We start from the raw sequence: 24,802 nt of genomic DNA, 5'->3' as shown, positions 1-24,802 counted from the left end.
ACAATTAGCGCACGCGTGCTTGTCGCAACGAAACACGTTCATCTCTGTTTGGTGGCTCGCCGTCTTTCATTTCAACGTCGCGAAGATGTTTAAGATGTTTTCTCTCATAGCAACATTAAACGTTTTCATAACGAAAATTCATAATATATATATATATTTCGATCTAATGGTGTATACAGAATGTTAATACATTCGTGAAAAGTTGAAGATTCGATAGAGATGATAGGCTTGTTTATAAGATATGAGCAATTGAAATTCGCGTTAGGTAAAACGAGACGGGAATAGAGTGGTGTAGCGGTGTAACGGGGATAGAGCGATTCAGAGCATTTAGAATTTCAAATGTAGTCAATAGGTCATATATTGAAATTAATTTTGGTAAATCATTGATGTAATATTAATCCTTAAATCAATAAATTATAAGTATGTACTCATTCGTGCATTCATGTGCTTGAAATTTAGCTTGGAATACTAACTAATTTATTGGTTTCATATTATTGACGTACTTATATAATACAACTTATTATTAATTTATCAATATTTTAGTATTTTTCAAATTTTGAATATAAAAAATTACTGAAAGCAAAAGTTGAATAATTTTAATTTTGAAGTGATGAAAAACTTTTTTTTATTTGACCTGTTTGCATTAAGTCTGGAAAGAAGTATACTAATTATAGAATTATAAAACACGTATAATTCTCCTTGTCGAAGAATTCATAAAAACGTCTATAGACCTGACATGGTTGGCATGAGGTGAAAACAGTTTCATAAATCGATGTTAACATTACAGTATAAATAATAAATAGAGAGGCTGTCAAGATGCAACATCTGTGTCTTTCTGTGATTGCTAGCTTACGAGCACACCTGCGCATCCTGTGTGCATCAGCTACATGCGAATAAGTGAGTTTAAACACATCTTTCTTCTTGCCTTGAAACTATATCTCTTGACCATTGAATCAAAATTACTGAAAATAAATTTTTCAATTTTAAAATTACATTTTCGATCAGAAACTTGAAATCATTTTTTCTACTTTACATCTACTGTAATTTTCTGGTTTCAAATTAATGACCATTAATTATTAATAATAATTTCCTTTATCTCGACGAACTTTTGATTAAAAATTTTTCCTTAGGCAAAAGAATTTTAATTTTCCTTCAAATTTCTACGTTCCATATAATATAAATAGCGATTCCAAACTTTTGACTGACTTATTTAAAATAATAGAATAAATAAAAATATTAATCGATAAAAGATTTCAATCAAGAAATAAAAATTCCTATATAACTGGACAAAAAAAATCCCTATGACTGATAGAGGAAACATATCAAATGTAATGTGATATGAAACATTCAACGCGCAATGACCCATTTTTCTATCGCTATGAACCCAAATGGATAATAAACGAAATTTTATTCCTGTTGCAATTTATCAATTAGCCAGGTGCTCCGTTGGTAAATTGGTTTTTCGTGGATATCCATCATAACTTCGGCCGCTGGACTTCATTAATAATTAACGTCACGCGTGTTCCAGCTATCCATCTCTCCAATCAAATTATTTCAATTTTTGGCCGTCGAGATTTCAATCTTTCCTCATTTGCTGAGAGTCTGATAATATACTATGTTTTTCTAATTGAAACTTCAATGTATTTTTTTTCTTTTTAATATTTAAATTATTCTTTAAATTATTTCAATGATTTAATTAATTTCATTATTTCAGAATATTTTGATTGATTAATAAGAAGATAATTTTTAGAAAAAAATTGAAACATATTTTTAAAAAGTCATGTTAAATAGTTTAAAAATATTTTGAATTTATAAAATATAAATTTGTTTTTACAATTTATACAAACAGGTCAGTTTCTTATAATTTATATATAAACTATAGATAGAAATTATGAAAACTGTGTGAATAATTAAATCGTGTTCATTTATATTTAACCACGTAATGGTAAACAAATTAATCTCCCGTAATATGCGACGCGACGTTATTAATTTCATATTGCATATCTCGCAGTAATCATTATGCATAATAAAATTACTAGAAGCTTTTTTCAACTATTTATTCTATAATTTTTTTTAATACTTTTAAATCCTTCAAATCGAGCACATAACCTGAAACTTGTATAATAATTCAAAATTACTATAAATATTTACTTACAGATATAATATAAAAAGAACAGAATAAAATTAATATTAATATGTATATATTCATTGGTGATATTTTTAAAATTATACAAACATGTAAATAAAATTTCTTATATAAATAAATTTACTCGAAAAACTCTGAAGAAAATGCTGAAAATTTTATTTTCAAAATTATCCAGAAATATTAATTCACTTAACTTAATTAATTTAAGAAATACTTTAATTTTAATTTTGAAGAATTAATCTATAAAAGACGAAAAATATGCTTTTCAATCATAATAAACTGAGCCCTAATAACTCTGATGAATTTTATTCCATGTTTCAATTTTTTATTATCATTTCAAATCAAAAATCTAGTAAATGCATTATTTGAAAATAATTTCAACTTCTCTCAAGAAAACTCGATTCGAATCTATTTACAAAACTATTTCTTCTTTCAATTTCAAATAAAAAAAATTATTATATACGGGATTAAAAAAAGGGACTCATTGTCCGATACAATTTCTTCGTAATATCAATACTATCTTCCATTAAATGTTTTTCCATTTTCCAAAGAATGCTTCTCACTTAGCCAATTGCATGGAACGAGATGAAATGCGACCCAATATTTGCCTTCGTTTTATGCGGCAGTTCTTAATAACAATTCCATATGAAACTAAATTCACATCGTAACTTTCCCAATAAATTTAAATTTCCTCGTTCTCATTTATCCCTTTCTTTTCGAATCGAGATCCACACGTGTATTTTGCACGACAGAAAATCTCGTATATTTTATGAGAAATAAAAATATTGAAGAAAAAATGAAAAATAATAATCCCGACTTTATTATTTCAATCTATTATAATCTTAGAGAATAAAAAAATATAAAGAAAATTGAAAATTGAAAGTAACATTTCAATAAAATTCATTAAAAGCTTTCATTACATATTCTAAGCAACATCTAGTATCCTAACCTTAATTCAAATATTGTCCAAATGATGATAATTTAATTGAATATCTGTTTCTTCTTAACAACAGATATCTTGTTCTATTGTAAATTATTATATATGTATCTATTAGTTTTGATGTGTAAGTTTGTTAATGTTTCCTTTATAATATATATAATAGATGTATTATAATACAATTATTTTAATTAACATATTTTCAATGTAAATCTTAAGAACTTGTAAAATGATTCTTTATCTCACTATACGATATTTTTTTTCACACTGATAAAACTAAAAAATCATAAAAATTTTCCAATTCTAAATTTCTTTGAAAATTATCAATTTGCGTCACTAGATGCGAATGTATCTAAAAAATATATATCTTATAAAAAATTATAATCTTTTTGCGTATGTAATATTTTCCTTAAAAATACATAATACGAAAATACATAATACGTACATAAATTCGTATTTTGTTACTATATACTTGACTTTAACAGAATCAGAATCAAATGAATTCGTTTTGTGTACTTAACCTCAAAATACGGATAAGTCAAAATGAATTTTACGCGTATAAACTAATACGCGTCTAACCTCAAAATATAAATAAATGAAAATTTTGATTTTTTACTATACATACATCACGAAAGTAACTAATAACAAATAAAAAAATCAGAGATTAATTATCCAACCTCAAAATACGAATAAGTCAAAATGAATTTTACGCGTGTAAACTAATACGCGTCTAACCTCAAAATATAAATAAATGAAAATTTTGATTTTTTACTACACATATATCACGAAAATAACTAATAACAAATAAAAAAATCAGAGGTTAATTATCCAACCTCAAAATACGGATAAGTCAAAATGAATTTTACGCGTGTAAACTAATACGCGTCTAACCTCAAAAATAAATGAAAATTTTGATTTTTTACTACACATATATAACGAAAATAACAAATAAAAAAAATCAGAGTTTAATTATCCATTATAGAAAACGATATATGAAACTAGAGTCTAGATAATAGGTCGACAGATTTTCTTAATAGCCATTAAGCCTTAGTGTTTTCATCTTTAGAAACGTTGGAAGTCGAACAGTTGCTTATTGTTCCGGTATAATTTAAACTGGTAATGCGATGTCGTTCAAATTCAAAGACATTGACGATCATTATCCCTTTAACTTTTGTGCTAATGCGTGGTCAGTACGTTAAAGGGTAAACGTCGCGTTTTGCATGAGCTCAAGTGGTGGTCGATGCTAATGAAAAGCTTCCAAGTGGATGAGTGAATTGTGAACAAAAGCTAGTAATGAACGTACTAAACAAACGTATAAAATGTGCTTGCTAGTTCGAGCGAATTGAAGAATTAATGCGTAAAATAACGCACGAGATGAATTGTATGATTCCATTTAAAAGAGAATTGATGTGACCTTTAAACATAACCTCTAAACTTCCATTTAAAAGAAAAAATTAATCATATCGAATTACATTGATTTCAAAACAAATCCATTCGATCTTTCTACAAATCACGATTTTGATGCGAATATAACGAATAATTTATGTAATTTATGATAATGGTTAATTTATTTAACCTATTCGTAATTATAGGTTAAGATTGTGACAAAATTATCACAAATTGTGGCAACAGAGAAGAAAACGGAGAAAAAAGAAGAGAAAAAAAAATGTGAGAAGCGTAAATTGTAGATTGTTTTAGAAAAATGCAACTTTTTTTTTTATCGAGTACTCTTGAACCGGGCTATCTGTTCGGTTATTGTGAATTATCACTGCTGTCTGTTTTTGCGTTTATGAATACAATTTTATGCTTCCGCTCCTATCATTTTTTCTTATCATTCTACGAGTGTCAACAAAGTTATTATCATGTCTACTATGTTATTGTATGATAACACAAAACATAATAAGCAATGAAAAGTTAAATATCAAATGTAATAATAACATTGTTGAATACTAATAAGAGCAGTTATCCAATTGTTGAACTGATTTTAGAGAAATAAGTTTGAAAGTTATATTATTAGTATTATAATCTACATTTCATTAACTGATATAAGTGTCGTTTGCACTGAAAAATGACGCCATTAATAATTGTTTTTGTAGTTCTTTTTTATATAATTAAAAAAAAATAAGTTATAAATAAAATTATTAATTAAAATTAATATGTAACTCGTTAATAGCGAATTTTCTTAGATTTCAATTTTCCGTATAATCTTTTAAAAAAATTGGTTAATATAATCCAAAATCTAGTTTTCATCCTGATGGAAAAGTTTCGAACTTTCATGATTCATTTCCTGTGAAACTATCCAAGTAATTTTAATCAAATTTTTTACATCGTAATCTATACTAAATAAGTTGAACGCATCATTCTTTTCTTGAAACATTTAGAAAATTAAAATTATAAAATTTATGATATCGAATTGATGAAAAAATTAATAAGTCAAAAAAATTTTTAAAATTATTAAAAGAAAAAGTTGAAACGAAAGAGCAAAAATAAAATTAAAAAATGATATTTTTGAATTTCTTTCTATTATGTTCTAAAAATAACTAAATAAAAAATAAATATGTATATTAATGTAATAATAATAAAAAAACATATAATTTCATCTAATAATTATTCAAACGCAAAAATAAATTAACATTTTTATAATCGTAAATTATGCATAAATTATATATTTAAGTCCATATAAAATATAAAACATATTTTTTCAAAAAATTTTCAACAGATAATTTTCAACAGATCATCAAAATTTTAAACAAGACTTTCTTTTAAACAAGAAATTCTGATAATTCATTTTACAAATTCAAAATTTCGTCAAAATTTTAAATCGACGCCAAGTTTTCAATTTTCAAATTAAAATGTAATATCGATGAAACGTAATAAAATTTGATCGATAATGAAACGTAATAAGAGATATAAATATCGTCGAAAGTTTTTTGAGCTCGTTATCAGATTCATTATTGCGTCTTTCGAAATATCGATATCGTCAATAATTCGCATCTTTTTTGCGAACGTAAAGAACAAAAGTGTTATTTGTATCGTATCAAACATTATTCCGATACATTTATATTGTTTCGAATTCTATGAAAATAAAATTTGTTTTTTTTTTTTCATTAAATCATATATTCATATAGATATTAAATATTTAACGTATTACAAATTTTATATTGAAAAATTTCATCCTCTATGTTGAATTTGCAAGTTTCATATTTTCAATTTTTATAATTGTTTTGATATATGTGTGTGTATGTGTATGTGTGTATGTATATATAGATTTAAATTCAATAATATATAATGATGAATGATAAATTATTATTATTTTTTATTATTTTTATGGATTGTATTTTTTTTAAATATATATATTTTGTTAAATAAAAGTATAAAAAATTAGAAAATTTTTAAAATTTTAAAATGAATATCAATTCTACTTTGATATATATAGGTTCCCAAAGCTAAAACTAAAATTAAGTAGTGATCCCGTTTGGATCCTTAAATTTTTGGAACTTGAAATATTAAGATTAAATAATTTAATTCAAATCTATCCTAAATCATTATTCCTAATCAATATTCTTTAATTCAAATTTAATTTAATAAAAGCATTGCTTAAAAAAGGATAAGTTGAACTTTTTTCAATTATAATTATTGTAATATAATATTTATTTATTAAAAATTTATTTAATTATTCATAAATTTTAAAAAATTAAAATTCTATATTAAAATTAAATAATCTAACTCGAATTTATAATAAGTTATTGATTCAATAATATCAGATAAGAATTAATTAAAAAAAAAAAAAAAAGAAAATTAAAAAAATATACAACAATTCTTCTTCGTCAATAATAACGTGTTAATGCATTGAATTACTCGAAGGAAATATTACACTAGCTCTCATCTTTTGAATTTGATATACCTTGTATAAGTGTCATGTAAACGAATCCACTATGTGCAATTATCATATCACGAACGGTATATGTATTAAGTACACGCTGTCAAAGCGTCGCATTTCAGATTATATTTTCACAATTGATCGCGTGTCTGCGAATTTTCCTCGCGCGACGGATTTATTTGCAGGATATACTGTATACTCAAATATGTATTGTTACGGGTGCAACATGCGTATCTTCGTTGATAATATTACAAAAAAATATTCGTTATATATTTTTTATATATTAAATTATATATATATATTCATAAGCATAAAAAAAAGCATAAAAAATAAACATTATATTAATAACTTCAATTTTATTAAAAATTTGAAAAATATTAAAGAAATTATGTAATAATTAATCACTATTAATATCTTGTTTCAAAATATTTATCATTCTTATCAATAAATAATAATACACATTAATTTAAGTAATATATGCAACATTCACAATGATAATTGAAATATCCTGTATATAATATAATTAAAATTAAATAATGTATTGTTATTTGATGTGATCTTAAATAAATAACAGAGGTTTTATTGTAATTACAATTTGATTATTTTATTTGCAACGACTAACGCAACATATAAATTTTCATCGAATTTCAAAACAATCTTCATTCCACTTTGACAGCGAACTTTTCCTGAACACGAGTCTATTGAAAATGTTACTCATCGTTTCTTAACTACGTATAGCATGTTTATAGGAGAAACATACACGTGACACATCATCAGGATCAGACATGTAGTCGGCGGAACATAAACTTTTCATTGGTGTATTTTCGTCAACGGAAGAATTCGCGTGCACTGATACGTCTCTTTCGCCAGATAGAATATATAGAATATACACGCGGGACATCGGTGAAATACGCAAGAATTACGCGATTTCTTCCCATTATCGTTTCTTCGTTTATGTTAAAGCCACGTGTCAAATAAAATGTTGATTATGCAAATGATTTTATTTAATGAAAATTTTTATTTCTTATTTGTCAATTGTTAATTTGCATTATAATAAAAGTTATTTTTGACTCTTTGGATCTTTATTCTCATAGATATGAATATCAAAAAAGTTCAAATCAACATATATGAAATCTCGTATTTCATTTCAGGATATTTTTATTTTTATGAATTATTTTTTCATAAAATAAAAAAAAAATTAAGTATAATATATTATATTCTTACAATATTTCTGTTTTTTAATTAAATATTTACTAACTTATATTTAATATAAGCTATTGAAATATGTACGATATGAACAATTTCTAAAGCGATTGCTATTGTTTCTTTTTTATGCTCCTTTACTTAAGACTGTTCTTTCAAAGAATTCTTTTTACAAATTATAAATAAAAAAACGAACATGTTTTTATAAATAGAAAAAGAACAAAGAAATTCTTTTTTTTAAATCACCAAAGCATATGCGATTTTTTTCTTTACGGTTAATATTTTTGTTTCCATTATTTATGTGCCCGTTTAAAAACAAAAAGATTATATTTCTTATTAAAACAATCACTTCTTTCCGTTTATTTATATGTTAACTTTGTAGCTAAAAAAAAGAAAAAAATTGTTTCATAAAATAAGAATAAAAAAACAAATAATTAAAAAGCTTAGATTATTTAAAAAAAAAATAATTATATAAAAAAATAATTATATAATTAAAAATCTTAAAAGCTAAATTAATGATATGTTTCACTGATGTATTTACATGATATATTTCGAATCATTTTAATTAATTGTTTCCGATGCTTTTAATGTTAGCATTATTATTTTCTAATTGTTTCTTCAAAATACTTATAGTTGAAGAAAAATAATGCAAAAAACTTTTCACGAATAAATGCAAAAGCGAACAAAGTGCTTAGTTATGCAAATGTTTCAATCGACTATGAATATGTTTGGTAACGATGTCGATCGTGATGATAAAACATTGCCTAACCTTCAAAGCTTGGAACAAGTTTTTAATGAGGTATTGAACAGAAGTTGCGAATTTAATGATAAAGTAGGTTACATTGTACTTTCAATTTTTATAGAATATTTTCAAAATTTTCAAAATTTAATTATAAACATAATTGTTCAATAAAAATAAACATTTTATAATAAATATTTCATAACCTATAACTATCATCTTTCATTATTTATTAATATCATATTTTTATTATTCGAATATTAAATACCGTATTTTAAAAATTACTATACTATACTTATACTATAGAATAAACACTTAATAAAAATATTATGAAATTTTCTTTATCCCTGAGATTTAATTTACTTTTTACCATATTGTGCTTTTTTCACTCACTAGGAGAAATAAGTAATCGAAAAGAAGATCAAGAAAGTTTGAAAGCAATTGATATATGGAGATAAATTATTATCTTGATTTAATAGTAAATAACTTACCAATAACACGTTCGATATCCAACTTAATTTGTTTACACAACGAATCAAGAAAATATAAATTTTTTCTAAGAATCACGAAACTTCTGTAATACTTGTCAAAGAAATACTATTTAGTTCATAGAATGTCCGCTAGGGTGTCACTCATTGTCGGAGTACGTGACGAATACTTGAGTGTCGAGTCGTGTTTATTTTGTTTTTGTTGAATGTTGTCGCGGAGTTCGAGCAAGCTTTGCGAGTTCGTGAGAAACATATTTCTCGAGATTATTTACGCTGAGTTACGACGTACAATACATTTTTCGTGTTGAATAAAGAAAATAGGCTCGAAATCAATGGTAGGGATAAAGATGTGGCAAGTGAAGAGAAAACATGTATTTAGAATCGTGAATGCGGGAGATATAAATATCAAACATAAAAAAGATTGATAAAAATCTTCGTTCTTATAAACAATTTCAATGCTTGGTTACATATATTCGCTTTGTCGCCTCAATTTACAATTGCACTCTGTTCTCTTCGTTAGTGCTATCGTTCGTGTTGACATTAACACAGAAATACATGGCTCGATGCATTGGCGTCTGTCTATCGAAAAATTAATGTAACATCTTACATAGAGCAAGCAGAACGAAGCAATGTGGCATTTATTCACAATAAAAATACGTTTGCCTGTAGCTGTAGCTGCATCTTGTAACAGTTTAGACATTTCACGGTTATTCGAGAGTCTAATTGCATAACGGCCGCGTCGTATGATAGGTCGACGAAACGTAAATTCCATCACGACAAGACTGTCATTGTCGTCGTAGTACTCGTGAATGATTTAATTACTCTGGCATTCTGGATGATGTTGCATGTTGACGGTCAGTTATATTACCGCCAATCATTCGACACTTAAATGAATTTCATGTAAATAGGGAGGTTATAATCTATCCTGCATTTGTTCTTCTATTGTTCGAGAAGTTGGCGTCCATGAATCGACTGGTAAGTAGATTGTAGAATGCGAAGTCTAGACACGTATGAATGCGCGCGAAAGAGACAGATGCATATAGAGGTAACATTGATAGATGAAGACAGAATGATACCGAAAGTCGGTATAGGAGAAAGGAAAAATAGATAAAGACATTTAAACGAAAAAGTCGGTTAAATGAAGACATTGACTAAGAAGAGGGCGCTGATTTGCATGATAATAAAAGAAAACTTAATAAGAAATACAAGTCAACAGGAGTAAGATCATAAACATTTTTAAAGTTCATTTGCTCGATATATTCGTTGCTTATACATAGTTAAATAACCTTGTTATTCGAACGAATCTGTGTTGGTTGAATCGACATTCGATAGACGTTTAATGCCATTATAATTCCATTCACCTATGAGAGTGGAACGAACGAAACGTAACAAGGTAAGAAGAAAAGGAGGAAATCTCGACGGTCACGAAACTTTTATGCAATAAATCGAAGAATCACGGTGCACGTCACGCAACGACAATTGCGGAATCCGTAGTCCGGATATTTTTGTCAGTTGTTTGAACTCTGATAAAGAGAAGGGAAAGGAAAGTGATTCCATGAATCAGGTCAGAAACAAAGAAACTTCCAAAGAGTCTCCCGCGACAAATTCTGAATTTTATGGATCCGAGATTGTTGACTCGTACTATTTAAAGAATAAGTGGAACGATGCACATCGAATAACTCACAATTCTTTGCTTTTCACCATTTTTATTCTATATAAATTCTTTCTATATAAATCTAAATAATATCTTTCTATATAAATTCCATAACTTTTATGCACTTTCTATGTTCTTTCTATTCTTCTTAACAGGTTATTTCAGAATAGAAAAAAACATCGTATTAAGATAATTTTCATCGATCGAAAATCAACCACTTTAATTTATAGAACTATTTACTCTCTTGGAAGTTTCTCCTCAAGTTCGATATTTGAAAAATGGTTACTTTTATTAGAGTTTGGAGAGTTTTATAAACATGAATGCATTCTCGATTCGGAACACTTTCAACTTGAAATGATTTGAAAATAAAATATTGAAATTGTAAAAATAAATAGTCGTATATAGAAGAAAATAATTAATTTAATTCACGCTTGTAATATAGTGTCTAAAAATTTTAATTTAACTAAAAGCGAAGAGATAAATATCGTATTTAAAACGTTTAATTAATAAAAATTAAAATTCGTTATTCTTAACATATTTAAAAATTTTTATTGATAATTTTTTACTAAAATATTTCAAAATATTTCATTTTTATAGGAATAACGAAAAATCTGATCTTTTGACTGAAATGTAGAACCGGTAAACCCATAAATTCCATTTTATCTTTTCGGATTACAGTCCTTTGGAGCTGAAATCGATTCGCGTAGTCGGTTATCAATCGGCCGTCAGCTTGAATACGAGGAACGTAACCTGATTGAAATTTTGTAGCGGCACGTTCCAAGTTTCTCGGTCATTTCGAAAGTGGATGCACGATTAATACATGCCGGTTGTCCCCATAGCGTGAATTCAACCAAGGCGCTAGCCAAACTGTATTGACAACCGTGTCACGATGGCCGAGATAAATGCTCGAAAACCAGCATTCGAGCTTCGATAGGATATGATATCCACGAATCAGTTCGTACTACGCGCCTTTACGTAACTATGTTGAAAGCTAATTGCGTTCATTGATCATTCGACGGTTAAATGCTTAAATTATATTTAATGTTAATTATGATTTATGTGATAATTAATGTTTTTTTTTTAATTCATTAGATATATCTAATTATATTTTAATGCGAATATAATACAATAAATAATAAATAAGTGCTAATTTTTAAATTGTGAAGATTCTTTTTAATAAATTGAAGATATATATAACTTGGTGAAGTTAAATAATGTTAAATACTTTCGATTTACTGTCAATGATTGATACATATGAAATATCATTTCTTTAAAGTTTGAACTTGACGGCCTAATATAAGACCATTAAATTCTATATCGATGATCAATTGTTACTAAGAATATATTGAAGAAGAAATTTGTCACAAATAATATCGAATTTTACAATAAAAATATTTTTTATTATGATTTTATTGCGAATCGTTATACGAATAAATATAATATTCTTGTCTTATGATCTTATCTGTTCTTTTAAAATAAGAAAATTTTCTTATTTATAAAAAAATTTCTTTAAGAATAAAAAAAATTTTTATTTTATTACGATATAAAATTCTTTGTTAATAATTTTTTTTATTTTTATCTTATTTTTTGTAAAAAATTACTTTTTTAAAATTTTATCTCTTTTAAAAATTATTATTTAAAACATTTTTTAATTACAAAAAAATGATGACTCGGATAAAAGGGGATAATAATTTCTCTCTTAATAAACGTACATCTGTTTCTTTTTTAATATGTGTATATTAAATAGAATATTACGCAGCAAAATAGAATTAAAAAATTATTTCTAATAAAAGACATTGTTTTGATGTTTAATTTTAATTATTTGTCTGATAAAAGTGTACAAGTGTTATAACATTTTTTTTTCCTACTTTTATTTTGCAACACAGTTATGACATCAATCACAGTAAACTGTTTTCCGTCTATAATCGATTTCTCGTAATTCATGAATGGTTATCATTTTATACGCGAGAGATTTATGGTCTTTGTGAGCATGGCTTTATGAGCTGCGAAAACAGAAACATCTGTTCCTTGTGTCAATATCCTCATTAACCCAGAGCTTCTGTATATCGTGACAAGGATTTCTGGCAATCTGTCTTTCGTTTAAATTACATTTATCGATTCTTCAAATCGTGAATAACAATACTGAACAATATTGCATTGCACGGTCATAAGAGTGGGAAAATTTCCCTTGTTTCTTCCAATTTTTAAATATTCATACGAAAAAAAAAAAATGTGAATGATAGGACGAGTGTAATATTTAATTGTTGTTGAAAAATAGAAATATCAATGAGGAATATATTTACATTTATTTCTGCTAATGCGGTAAAAATATCTTTGAAACTTTTCAGATAAAAACTAAAATATTTATTCATACTATATATCATGATTTTTAAACTGAAAAAAAATTTTAAACGATATTTCATTCAGTTAAATGTAATAAAAATATAAGAACAGAGGACAAAGTTTGCCACAAACATCCTAAAATTATATAATCGTAATAATAAAAAAAAAAAAATCCGCTTTCTGTAAATATATCCATAGACAATTAACGAAATTATTTTCAATAACGAGCCTTGCTAATTCGATGCAAATTGATGGCATTGCTTAACAATTCATGCACGAATTGAGTTTCGTTATTTCGACCTCGATCGAGAGGAACGTATTTGCCTACGCGGCGTCGTTGATTGAGATGGAATTCGAGTACGGTACACGCACAACGCTCGTTTATTTTATAGTCGAGGCACGTTTCATAGATCCAATAAGAGATTGACCCGATTTTTACTGTTCGTTCACAATTGCTTTCGAACCGTGGCCGTTACCGACTTTCCATCGCGGAAGATGAACTATCTTGGTCCTCGAGGCAGAAAATTTGACTTAAATATTCTTAGAGATATAAAACTCCGTCTAGTTAATCGGATAACAAGATAGATGCGCGAAATTTTGTTATATTAATGCTTTCTAGCCTTTTTTCGAATCACGATATCCATTTTGAACCAAGAAAGTTGAAGTAAGAAAGTTTTTATAATAGTTTTGGTAAATTTGAAATTTTTTAAAATTTTAAAAAAATTTTCAAGTCTCCTATTTTAATTTTATTTTTTAAGTTCTTTTTTAAGTTTTCCGAATGAGCTTTTTTAATATTATAAATTATTTTTAAGTTTTTTCTAAATTTTCTTTTATTTTTCTAAGTTTGATATGATTCAATTTAAATTTTATAAGATCTAAGTAATCATTTGATTCGATTAATATATTGTTTTTAACATTTATTATATTGTTTTTCACATTTTTAAATTTGTAATTTTTTCAATAACCAAATTTTGGAAAATTCAATCTAACAATTCTCCATCGAAAAAAATTTTTTTCATAAGAATCTTTGTTCAGTTTTCTTCTATCTATTTTATCTTTACGAAGAAATGGAAATTTTTGTTCGATCAAATCGAAAGAAAAAAGTTTTTCATTGGCACGATTCAAGTTTCAAACTTTTCAAAGGCTTCAACAAATCCAATTTAGTTGAAAAATATTTCCAGTATTTTTCGTTATATTTGACTGTTTTCTTTTTTTTTTTTTTTTTGCATAAAGAAAAAACTTATATCGAAAAATTTCAAAAAAATTAAAATTTCAAGCTCTTTTTTTCTTAAAAGGAATGAAAAAAAAATGGGAAAACACTATTGTTTCTTGATGATAAAAATCTTGCGATAAGAAAGAATTTCATATTTTATCATTTTGATTTGTGTTAGTAAATAATTTCTATTTGTTCGTTTCATTTCTTTTATTTATAGTATCTATTTGTATTGCAAATAATTTTTTTTATTTCTTGTTTTTTATTGTTATAGAAAATTCTAAGATTATTAAATATAAATCTAAAATCTAAAAATAATTTCATTTTTCATAATGTATGATGATAAAAAATCTCATAAAACATTAAATAAAATGTGTAAATTTATTATATAATTACGCAAATAAAAACAATCATAAAAAATCAAGAAATATCAATTTCTATAAACAAAAAATAACATTCAGAAAAAAGTAAACAAAATTTTAAAAGTTATTTATATTTATCATTTGAATATCGAATTTCATTCTATAAAAAAAAATATTTAAAAAAATATCAGAACTCAATCAGTTATATTTACTTTACAAATATTTCGTTTCTACGTAATAAAGTTTTTATCTAAAAATCCAAGTTTTTGCTGATTAAAATATCAGTATATAAATATAATAAAATAAATAAGATCTCTATGCATCAAAATTGTAAATATTAAAATAAAAATTTATTATTTTAATTAAATATTAAAATAAAATTTATTATTTATAATAAATTTCTACAATTTTAATGAATGAATTTTTTATTATCAAATATAAAAAGTTAAAAAAAAATTCAGTTAAAAATATAAAATTCTGTAAATCATTATTTAATTAACAAAAAAAAGAGTTTTATATTATACAAAAAGAACTTTATAATTAAAGTCTTTATACATCTGGTCTTCCATTATTTTTTTTGTATAAAAGACTATTTATCAAATTACTCCAAGTGGTTCAAAAATGATGTATTCCGTTATAACTAACGCCCTCTGTAATACGAAACTACAAAGCATTTCATACATTTCTCAAGGATGATGTTCCACTTGCGATGAAAAGGTAGCTTAAGCGAGATAAAATAAGGTTTCATTTTTGTTTTTTAGTCCATCACGGAAATGTGAAGTTCCGCCTAGATTTTCTGTCATCTCGAAAAATGGAATAAAATTTTTCGTGACAATCTTTGTCCTCTTTTCTCTCTTTTTTATTTCTTTTTTATCAGTTTTCTCAAACAGAATCGTAGCAGACAATACACATATGATATCTTTATTAGTTTTTTCTATTTCTGTCGTGATTATAATTAATCAAAAAATTTTTACGAATGTATTTAATTTTCTAACTAAACTAAAAAATATATAGGATGCTTTAAATATTCTCATATTTTTCTTTTTTATTTTTTAAATGAGTTTCCACAAACTTTCTTCTTTATTCCTTAACCTATTCCACACTTCATAAATTTTCATTTCTCGCTTAATATCCTATTTTACCTAATTTATAATATACTATACGATACTTTGAGTAAAAGAACTTAATTAACAATAATCTTTTTCTTAATCTATCTATAATTATATTATAACCTATATCTTATAAAAATTTGATCTAAAAATTCTTATATTTCGTTTATTCTCATATTTATTTGTAATCTATAATTATATTTGTATCTGTAATCAATCCTCTAAAAATATTTTACATATTTAATAATGCTCTGTATAATGAACTAAGTTAATAAAAAATCTGAATATGCACATTGATTTCTAATAAAAGTAAAATTATAAAATATATTTAGACAAAGATATTTCATAAAAGAAAAAAAAATAGCCTTAAAATCAAATATTTGATAAAATTGTATTTTTCTCACCATGTCTATTCTATTAATTCTTGTCCTTTTGTTGAAAGTTCGAGATGAAAGGAAGATCGCATTATTTTCGAGGATAGGTCAAGCATTTATGATAACCGTATTGTCGTCCTGTTTTATAAACTTGTTTCGCGTAGTTTATAAGCATACGAATCTTAACTGTCTTGTATCAAGTGTTCCATGAAATAATGATCAAACTATTTTGCAACATTATTATATAGCTAATTATCAAGATTTATGAGGAAAATCACATTGTCAATACACAATAACAATCGATATAGGCGAGCACATTCTTCACTTTGATATCGAATTAAATTTTATTCTTGAAAAAAGGTTAATCTTCATCATATTTAATTTTTTTTTACAAGAAACTGATTCAAACTGTTAAAAGTCGAATAATATTTGGAACACAATTTCTACAAGATTTTTTATCACTAAACTCGTCGTTTAGAAGAAGTCATAAAACACAATTTTCATTCCTACACTTGTCACCAAAGGAATTCATATGAAACACAATTTCTACTGCTACATTTGCCACCAGACATATTCACATAAAACACAATTCTTATTATTACACTAGAGAAATTCACATAGAATACAATTTCTACTTTTATATTTATCACCATATATAAATGTTCAAGTTTAACGTTTCATGTCTACTTTGACGTCATTGGTTGAATATGCAACCAATGACAACAAGGTATCGTTGCCACTAATTGGAAACTTGCGCCACCACTTAAAGGATTCGTAAAAACGAAATCCGTTAGAAATTATAAGAAAGATTTTGGAACACACCGATCTCTTTTGTGGAATATACACCAGAGGGATCCACATCGAATATAATTCATACTTTTTACTTCTCATTGGAGCAGTTTCATATGGAAAACAATTTCACTGAACTGTTCTTTCTTGTAAGTGCATCTTGTAACCTAATTTCTATTATCCTAGAATCTAAAATGTGGATTTGCTAAATGATTACTGATTTGTAAGTTCAAAATAAAATTCTTTCTCTATTTTTTTCTTTTTTTCTTCAATATTAAATATAATTTACTTTTGAAAAAATAAAATCTTTTCGGAATAATATATATCAATGTTCCAAGATAATTTTTACGAAGATTATAATTTTCTGAACATGATTAACATAAAAACTATTGATATATAAGATTTTATTATAAATAAATTATTCCATTTTGAAAATTAGATAGGTAAAATTTATTTTTTTCTTTAAATTATTATAATTCATATTATCATATTTAAAGAAAAATCAAACTCGAAAGAGTTAAATACTTTAAAATTTTAATTTTTGATTAAAATCCAATTTCGGAATAATATTTGATCACCCATAAATCTTATTATTCAGCAAGTTTAGCTAAATACCTCAACGACATTCAACATTTTAGATTTTTATCATATATAATCTTGAATATACATTATTATCCATTTCTATTATAAATCGTAATCATCTTTAGATATTTCGCATAACTCATTAATATCTCTAAAGTACATTTCATAGAACATATTTGAATGAGAATTCATTAATCAAAAACTTTTTCTGTACAGCAGAATTTGTACGAAATTCTAATATCATAATTTATAAAAATGTGATATATTTTTATAAATTATGATACACGTATATTTTTAACGTGTATAAAAGTCTCTTTAATAGCATGAAATAACTGTTGAATTATTTATATCATCTGATTTTTCGAAAAAATTCAAAAATATTTATGTTATACTATTTACATTGTAAATTTTTTCAATTTTTCAAAGATTTTTGTTTCTTTTATTGTCAAATGTCATCGCGAAAATTTTATGATTTCTCGAAACAACCGTTCAATAATTGAATACAAATTTTCATTTCTTATGCAGGGAAAAGGTTAAATGTACGCTATCGATTTCACGACTATGAACTCATCTACATACACATATCTCTCTTACGAAAAGCTAGTTGTAGATTAACCCTTTGTACTTGAAATATGCCAGAAGTGCTGACACAGACATTAATTTTACCAACTCGGTATATCAATTGTACTGGACACGAATATCTTTGTATCCTTACATTATGCACAATTAAATGAAGACATCCATCTCTGGAAAGAGGTTAAAGACTATAATGGCTAATCTATATTTGCTATCAGGAAAATTTACATCGAGGGATTTCTTAAAAAAAATCCTTATCTATATCAAAACTACCCACTCGGAATATCTATTATCTATTATCATATCTGTCTACCAACTTATCTATTATCTAATGCAATATTCCATTTATACAAGTATAATCTGGTTTATAGGAACGTGTAACAAGAAATTCTTCATGGTTCTTAATGATTTAAATAAAATTTGATAGCACGATAATTCTATCTCTTATCATATACTAAGATAAGGAATAATTTTATTTTATCTTATTATAATTCTCTCTGATATCTAACAAGGAATACTTTGTGCTCCTCAGTTTCAATCAAATTTTGTTAAGAAAAATATACAAATATAAAATTGTAAAAGACTGTATATATATATACGAGAAGTGAGTTAACATCTTCAAGAGGTGAGTTAACATTTAATTCATTCTTTTCAAATATCTGAAAATTAAATTTACACTTTCAGCAATTTTTCGATTCAAATAGACACGTCAAAAGTTATATGAAATAGAAGAATCACGAGAGAAATAAATTTTTCGAAAGTTTAATAACATTCTGAACAAACTTGCAAGACTATAATGGTCTTTGCAAAGATTTTGTGTATGTATTATACTTCGAGGTAAAGTATAAAATAAAAATGTATATAAATATTTCAACGTTTTTGCTTCTTTCTACTTGTTCTTTTTTTCACGATAATTATTGAAATCAATTTTTATCAAATTTTCATTAAACAGATATGTATAAGAATAGAAATGTGTAATGATAGAGGAATTATTCATTAAAGCTAAAGAAATTTTTGTATTTTTTTTTTTTTTTCAAAAGACTTTATCTCATAAAGTAGATCATAAATTTTCTGGTTAGATAATATTAAAAGTTTATTTATTTTATAAAATCCTAATTCTCTTTTACACATACACATTTCTAAACTATTAATATCTTTAAGCTTTATCTTCTTATCTAAAGAAGTTTTTTCTTCCATGCCTAAAAACTAAAAACCATGGATAATTAAATTTTAATGCTCGATTAATTTCATATTCTTGTTATTAGTAGCAGCTAAGACACTTTATATTGTCTTCTCCAAGAAAAATTATTATAGAAGAAAGTATATTCAAAAATATGTCAGCAAAACCAACATATACTATGATTTTCAAACAAAGAAATGTTATACAGTGAAAGAGTAACTACTTTGTTGAATTTACTAAGTTCGTACATACTTCACACAACTTTGGCAGTGAAGTTTCCGCCAATTCACACGCCCATACGCCCCAAGTTAAACTTTGAGGTCAGACTAATTTTGTCTTCGCTATATCACTATGAAGAAAATACTATGTTTCATCAGATACAGTAGCTGAAGTTCCAAGTCTCGAATCTTTAGACGGCTAAATAGCTAAATTTTGACGTCTGATCGATTTTATGACTTTTGATATAAGAGAAAGTTGTAGACAACGTTCGTAAAATGAACTTGGATGTGTTTTGTTGATAAAAAGTCAGATAGGATAAAAAGAAGTAGTCTGGATAATAGCAGTAAAAATCTTAAGTAGCCCTGTCACAGTGATAAAGTGATGTGATGAAGTATATCTAGTAGCAGTATACTTTAATTTAGTCTCTACCATTTCATGCAGTAATCTTGATGACTCTACGAAGACTTATTGCTATCCAGAATTATTTTTGATATTATAATATATTTAATTTGAAAATAAAAAAAATTAAATGAACATATTTTTAATTTATTATAAAATCTTATAAGAAATATAAATTAATATCAAGTTCTCTTATTACGAACCAAATAAATAAAAAAAAATAATTTTTTTCCTCATAATCAATTTCACGATAATTTTTTTTTTTTCTATATTTGAAATTGAAGTTTTGTACTGTATATTTTCGAAATATATATTTTTTTCACGTAAATTCACTTTTTTCAAATTGTCCACACCTGTTATCAATCTCGAACAATATAGTTTTTCAGATATAATAACGAACAGATCCATCGCCACGCTTCACCGCCTCGATTCTCGTTATCGAGTGAAAAAATCTCGAATCTCGGTCGGTACGGCCGATATTGGTCGCGTCGATAAGTGCGATAATGTTTGTTGTGTTTGTTGTGTTTCATATCGAGTGCCTCGTGTTGCATCTCTTATGTACTTCTCTCCCTTTCTCTCATCCTCTCCTATCCGGTGAGAATTTTAAAATTAGACTTTAAGGTCAAACGTTGGTAGCTGTCGTCATCGTTGTTCCTGACCTAGACTCGCTGGGGTGTAAACTCTGCTACGCAGAGGTGTAAACGGTATAAGGTGCGAATGGGAAAAAGAAAGGAAAGGCTCGATTTACACGCTCGACGTAAACTCACCCGTGTAGAGGAGGCGTACTCGACTGGCCATGACGTAAGAGTGGGGAGGACAAGCATCGTGGCACGCGAGTGATTATGTTAAAAGACCATTATATATCATGATTTCGAACATAGACGTTGCAACGTTGTAAGAGAATCGTTGAGCATCATGGTGCGTGTCGTTCAAATGTTTAGCTGAACGAATTGACAGAAATATCATATGGGAATGGTGTTGCGATAATATTTGAGATAAATTATAGACATTATGGGTGTAACGTAAGAAAATCGTTTGCATGTTATTGTATTCACGTGTTTGATTAACCGAATTGACAGAAACTTCGTATTATACGAGCACGATATGGAAGTGATTGCTATGCTGCTAGTCACTGAAATTTGAATGTTTGATGTTTGCGTTAAAGGTATAAATACATATAACGTAACAAAATCAATTGGACGTCATCTTCATAAGTCGAATTGATAATAATATTGAAACGATACTTTTGTCGATATGGATGATTGAAATTTGAATACTTGAGATTGGAATGAACGTGTTTTTTCATTCGAAGATGAATATCGAATAAAAAGATGTACAAGATAATATATCGAGATATTAATCATGTTTTAATAATTTATTAGATTTTGGTGAAAGGTAATCCTAAATTCGGATCTCGAACATTGCACCTTCGAATCCAAATGAAATTTCTGTATTTTTCCTCGCTTATTTTATATGATATGAGAAGATAAGGGTCTGAAAGGTCAGTCCAAGGGACCGTATAAAGTGCAGTGGCCTCTATGATATAGGGAGGTCTTAAATTAACTCTTTATATGACTAGCTTGCGACTGGTCATGGATTGACATGACGCACGCACATTGACCAGCACGTGGCAATTATAACATGATTACTCGCCTCACGTTCCTGAGAAGATGAGATTTAAACATTGATAAAATTCATTGATAAAATTTAGGACGCTTCAAAAAGAAACTTTCCTCGATTCTCTTCCTCCCTTCCCTCCCCATTTTTTTTACAAATACTTCTTTTTAAAATTAATTAATTATCCATGCAAGAATTAAAAAAAAAAAAAAAGAGACTAGGATATCATTACACCATGGAAAAATTTTTGGTTTAAAAAATTGGTTTTTTAAAATGTATATATCATATTGGGTTTGGAAAGAATTGAAGAATAGAGCGCGTAATCTAATTTCCACAATCTCTATCCGACGATTTGAACATATAAAACGAGGAATTTAGAGGGAGAAGAGAGAATTTCTCGCGGTAATAGAGGGAATTGAGACAGCGACAGGGGAAAAAGAGGAAGAGGACGAGGTTAAATGGTTGCATCTAGGGCGGTTCTTAAACGAAACGCGGAATCCTGACGTCGAGACCCGAGCCAGAATCGAATTGGCAAGGGGTTACAAATTTATAAAATAAATTGTACGATACGATGCCGTCTCGATTTGGATTTAAAGATACGCTTAATATGCGGAGGGAGGGATGTTGACGATTCAAAATAGCCAATGAAATAGAAACTTTATACGGCACATAAAATATTGATGATTTTGAAGTACTTCCAGATCCTTGACATTTTAGTCATCGCATTTACTCGTGCCGTTAAAATTACATACGTGCTGATATAGACACTTAGATACTTCGATCGAATTTCTCGAAAATTTTTTTAATTGAGGAAAGAATATCTGCTAACCACGAACGAAAGGAAAAATTGTGCTTCGTATTACAGGACATTTGCAGGAATTCGAAATATCTTTTATATTTTAAATTTTAGATGATGAATCATCCTTGTTGGTGATAAATCAGAAATGTATAAAGTTTGATAAATTCAGGTATACAAAAAAGTTTTTGGATAATTAATTGTAAAAGATAAATTAGAATTTTATTATCTTAGAAAATAAACATAATCTAGAAATGAGATTATCATTAAAATTAGAAAAAGTGAGACGTTCTATGCGAGAAGAAAAATGTATATGATCGATAATGTAAATTATATAAAAAAAAGAAAAGTTTTCGTTTCGAAAGAAAATGGAATCAATTCATTAACTTTTTTTTTTAAATAACTTAATAACGTTTAATTTAATTAATTTATATATCTGCGTTCTATGATTAAATTTTTCATTAAATTTATCATCAACGTGGATAAATATTGTTCGCAATTGTTAAATTATCTCGAAAGTATAACGTATAGAAATCTCATTACACGTGTCATTGAACCGATTTCACAGTTGCATCGGTCGCTAAGCAAGCACGACTTTAATTCAATTGTAAATTCAGAATTTTTAATTCGGAAAATTTATCAAATGTATAATTAATCTTTTATGCCGGAACGAAACGCGAGCAGAGAGATTAAAATAAGAAATAGTATTCATTCGTTATCTCATATTTTTTTTAAATTTAAATTTCTCTCCTATCGGAAAGAAAGATGGAAAAAATCGTACTCATTATCCTCTTGCATTATGCCGATACGATTAACCAATCAATGCAAATAACCACGAAACAATCGCGAGAAGGAGGAGCAAATATAGGGGGAATATAGAGGCGCTATCGAAGAGAAACTGGACTGGATTTATAAAAATTTGATTAGCAAGCTAATCTCCATTCGAGGCTCTCCTATCCTCTTTGAATTATACCTCTGCATTAATACCGCGATTCTATCATTGTTGCCCTTGTTTCTCCAATTCCCTTTGAGAAACGTCTTTGATCAACCAGAGAGAATCGTTCCAACACCTTTCATCGATTCCATTTAAAATCACTTTGACGGTTTCGAAAGCGAAACAATATTTACCGTAACAATCGGTAGCAAAGTGGATGCAATATTTATGGATTTATCGATTTCGTAAACCTAACCTCTACAACTCGTTATCCCAAATACAAATATCATACGAGGCATTTGCAATATTAGACTCACCCCCCTCAACCTTTCTCGCCTTTGATCATAAAAACCATAGTCCCAATTAAGACCGAATAATTCACAAACCTCTGTGCAATTTCATCTTCATACATGGGCTTAAACTCGCGAGACTCGGAACTCGGGCGCGACATCTGGCGGGCAGAGAGCGAAGCAAAGCTCCCCCTCCGCGTAAACGCGCACATAAACGCAGTCCAGTTCCCTTCCCGCCCCCGTGTTTACGTATAGATGGGCGATAAATTAGTCTCACCTCCTGCGTCTCAACAGCCTCTTTAACGTGTTCCGCTATCTCGGCAGCCTTCAGCCCGGTTTCGATGGGCGCTAGTTGCGAGTGTCGCCGCGTCTGGGTCTCCGGGGTGATCTCCTGGTAGCAAGACTCGCCGGAGCCACGTCTGCTGTCCGCGATGCACATCGCCCGCCTGAACAGGCCAGCGACCACGGCGCACAGGCCGCATTGCATCCCCGTGGCGCTACCTCGACTTGACAACGAGCCGCCATTGGTGGTGGTCCGTCGACGGGTCCGAGTCCCGCGCGAGCTGCCCTCGCGCGACTGGGACGCCAGCTTTCCTGCTTTCTCCGTCCTCTTCCACCCTCCTTCTCTTCTCCACTCGCTTCTTTCCCCCCACCCCTTCCTTGCTAATAATTATTTCAGCGGCTTGTGAATAAATTCGATGTTTCTTCTCTCCCCCCTTCCCTTTCCTCCCCCCCTCTCCCTTTCTTCTTTTTTCTCTTCCGCCTCGCTCCGCGAGAGTTTCATCCGGGCGTATATTTTTCTCAAGTATCGTCTCGTCCAATTTCTCTTCCTCTCCTGTTTTTCACTGATGATTTTAATCCGCCACGTGTCCCTCCTCCTCCCACGATTCAAATCGAAGTCTATCGCCCTATTCTACCTGGCCTCCAACCAGCTGTTTCGTATGTATCTCTCGCGATCGAACGTCTTCCGGA

The 24,802-nt window shown here is 27.8% G+C and overlaps 1 protein-coding gene and 1 long non-coding RNA gene across 7 annotated transcripts in view; one reads left to right on the top strand and one right to left on the bottom strand.

Moving 5' to 3' along the window:
- The window catches only part of LOC102680500, a 91,524-nt gene that overhangs the window by 30,332 nt on the left and 36,390 nt on the right, over window positions 1–24,802 (bottom strand). The window contains exon 1 of one of the 6 annotated variants that reach the window (XM_006610534.2): window positions 24,108–24,450. The exons of 2 other annotated variants lie outside the window; for them this stretch is intronic. In XM_006610534.2, coding sequence (XP_006610597.1) covers window positions 24,108–24,317 — 210 coding nt within the window. In that variant the 5' untranslated portion in view covers window positions 24,318–24,450. Of the gene's footprint in view, window positions 1–9,396; window positions 9,534–16,478; window positions 16,620–24,107; window positions 24,451–24,802 lie in introns of those variants that run through there. 3 more of the 6 variants (XM_006610533.2, XM_031508115.1, XM_031508116.1) reach the window with 3 other exon arrangements.
- Window positions 17,329–19,305, top strand: LOC116184922. The gene is made up of 3 exons (XR_004149588.1): window positions 17,329–17,460; window positions 18,767–19,020; window positions 19,080–19,305. It is a non-coding gene; the product is annotated as an uncharacterized LOC116184922 (long non-coding RNA).

The sequence above is a fragment of the Apis dorsata genome, unplaced genomic scaffold (assembly GCF_000469605.1).
Source record: "Apis dorsata unplaced genomic scaffold, Apis dorsata 1.3 scaffold_74, whole genome shotgun sequence".
Classification (NCBI taxonomy): domain Eukaryota; kingdom Metazoa; phylum Arthropoda; class Insecta; order Hymenoptera; family Apidae; genus Apis; species Apis dorsata.
The sequence above is the reverse complement of the archived record's forward strand: the minus strand, read 5'-3'. Positions and strand labels throughout refer to the sequence as shown.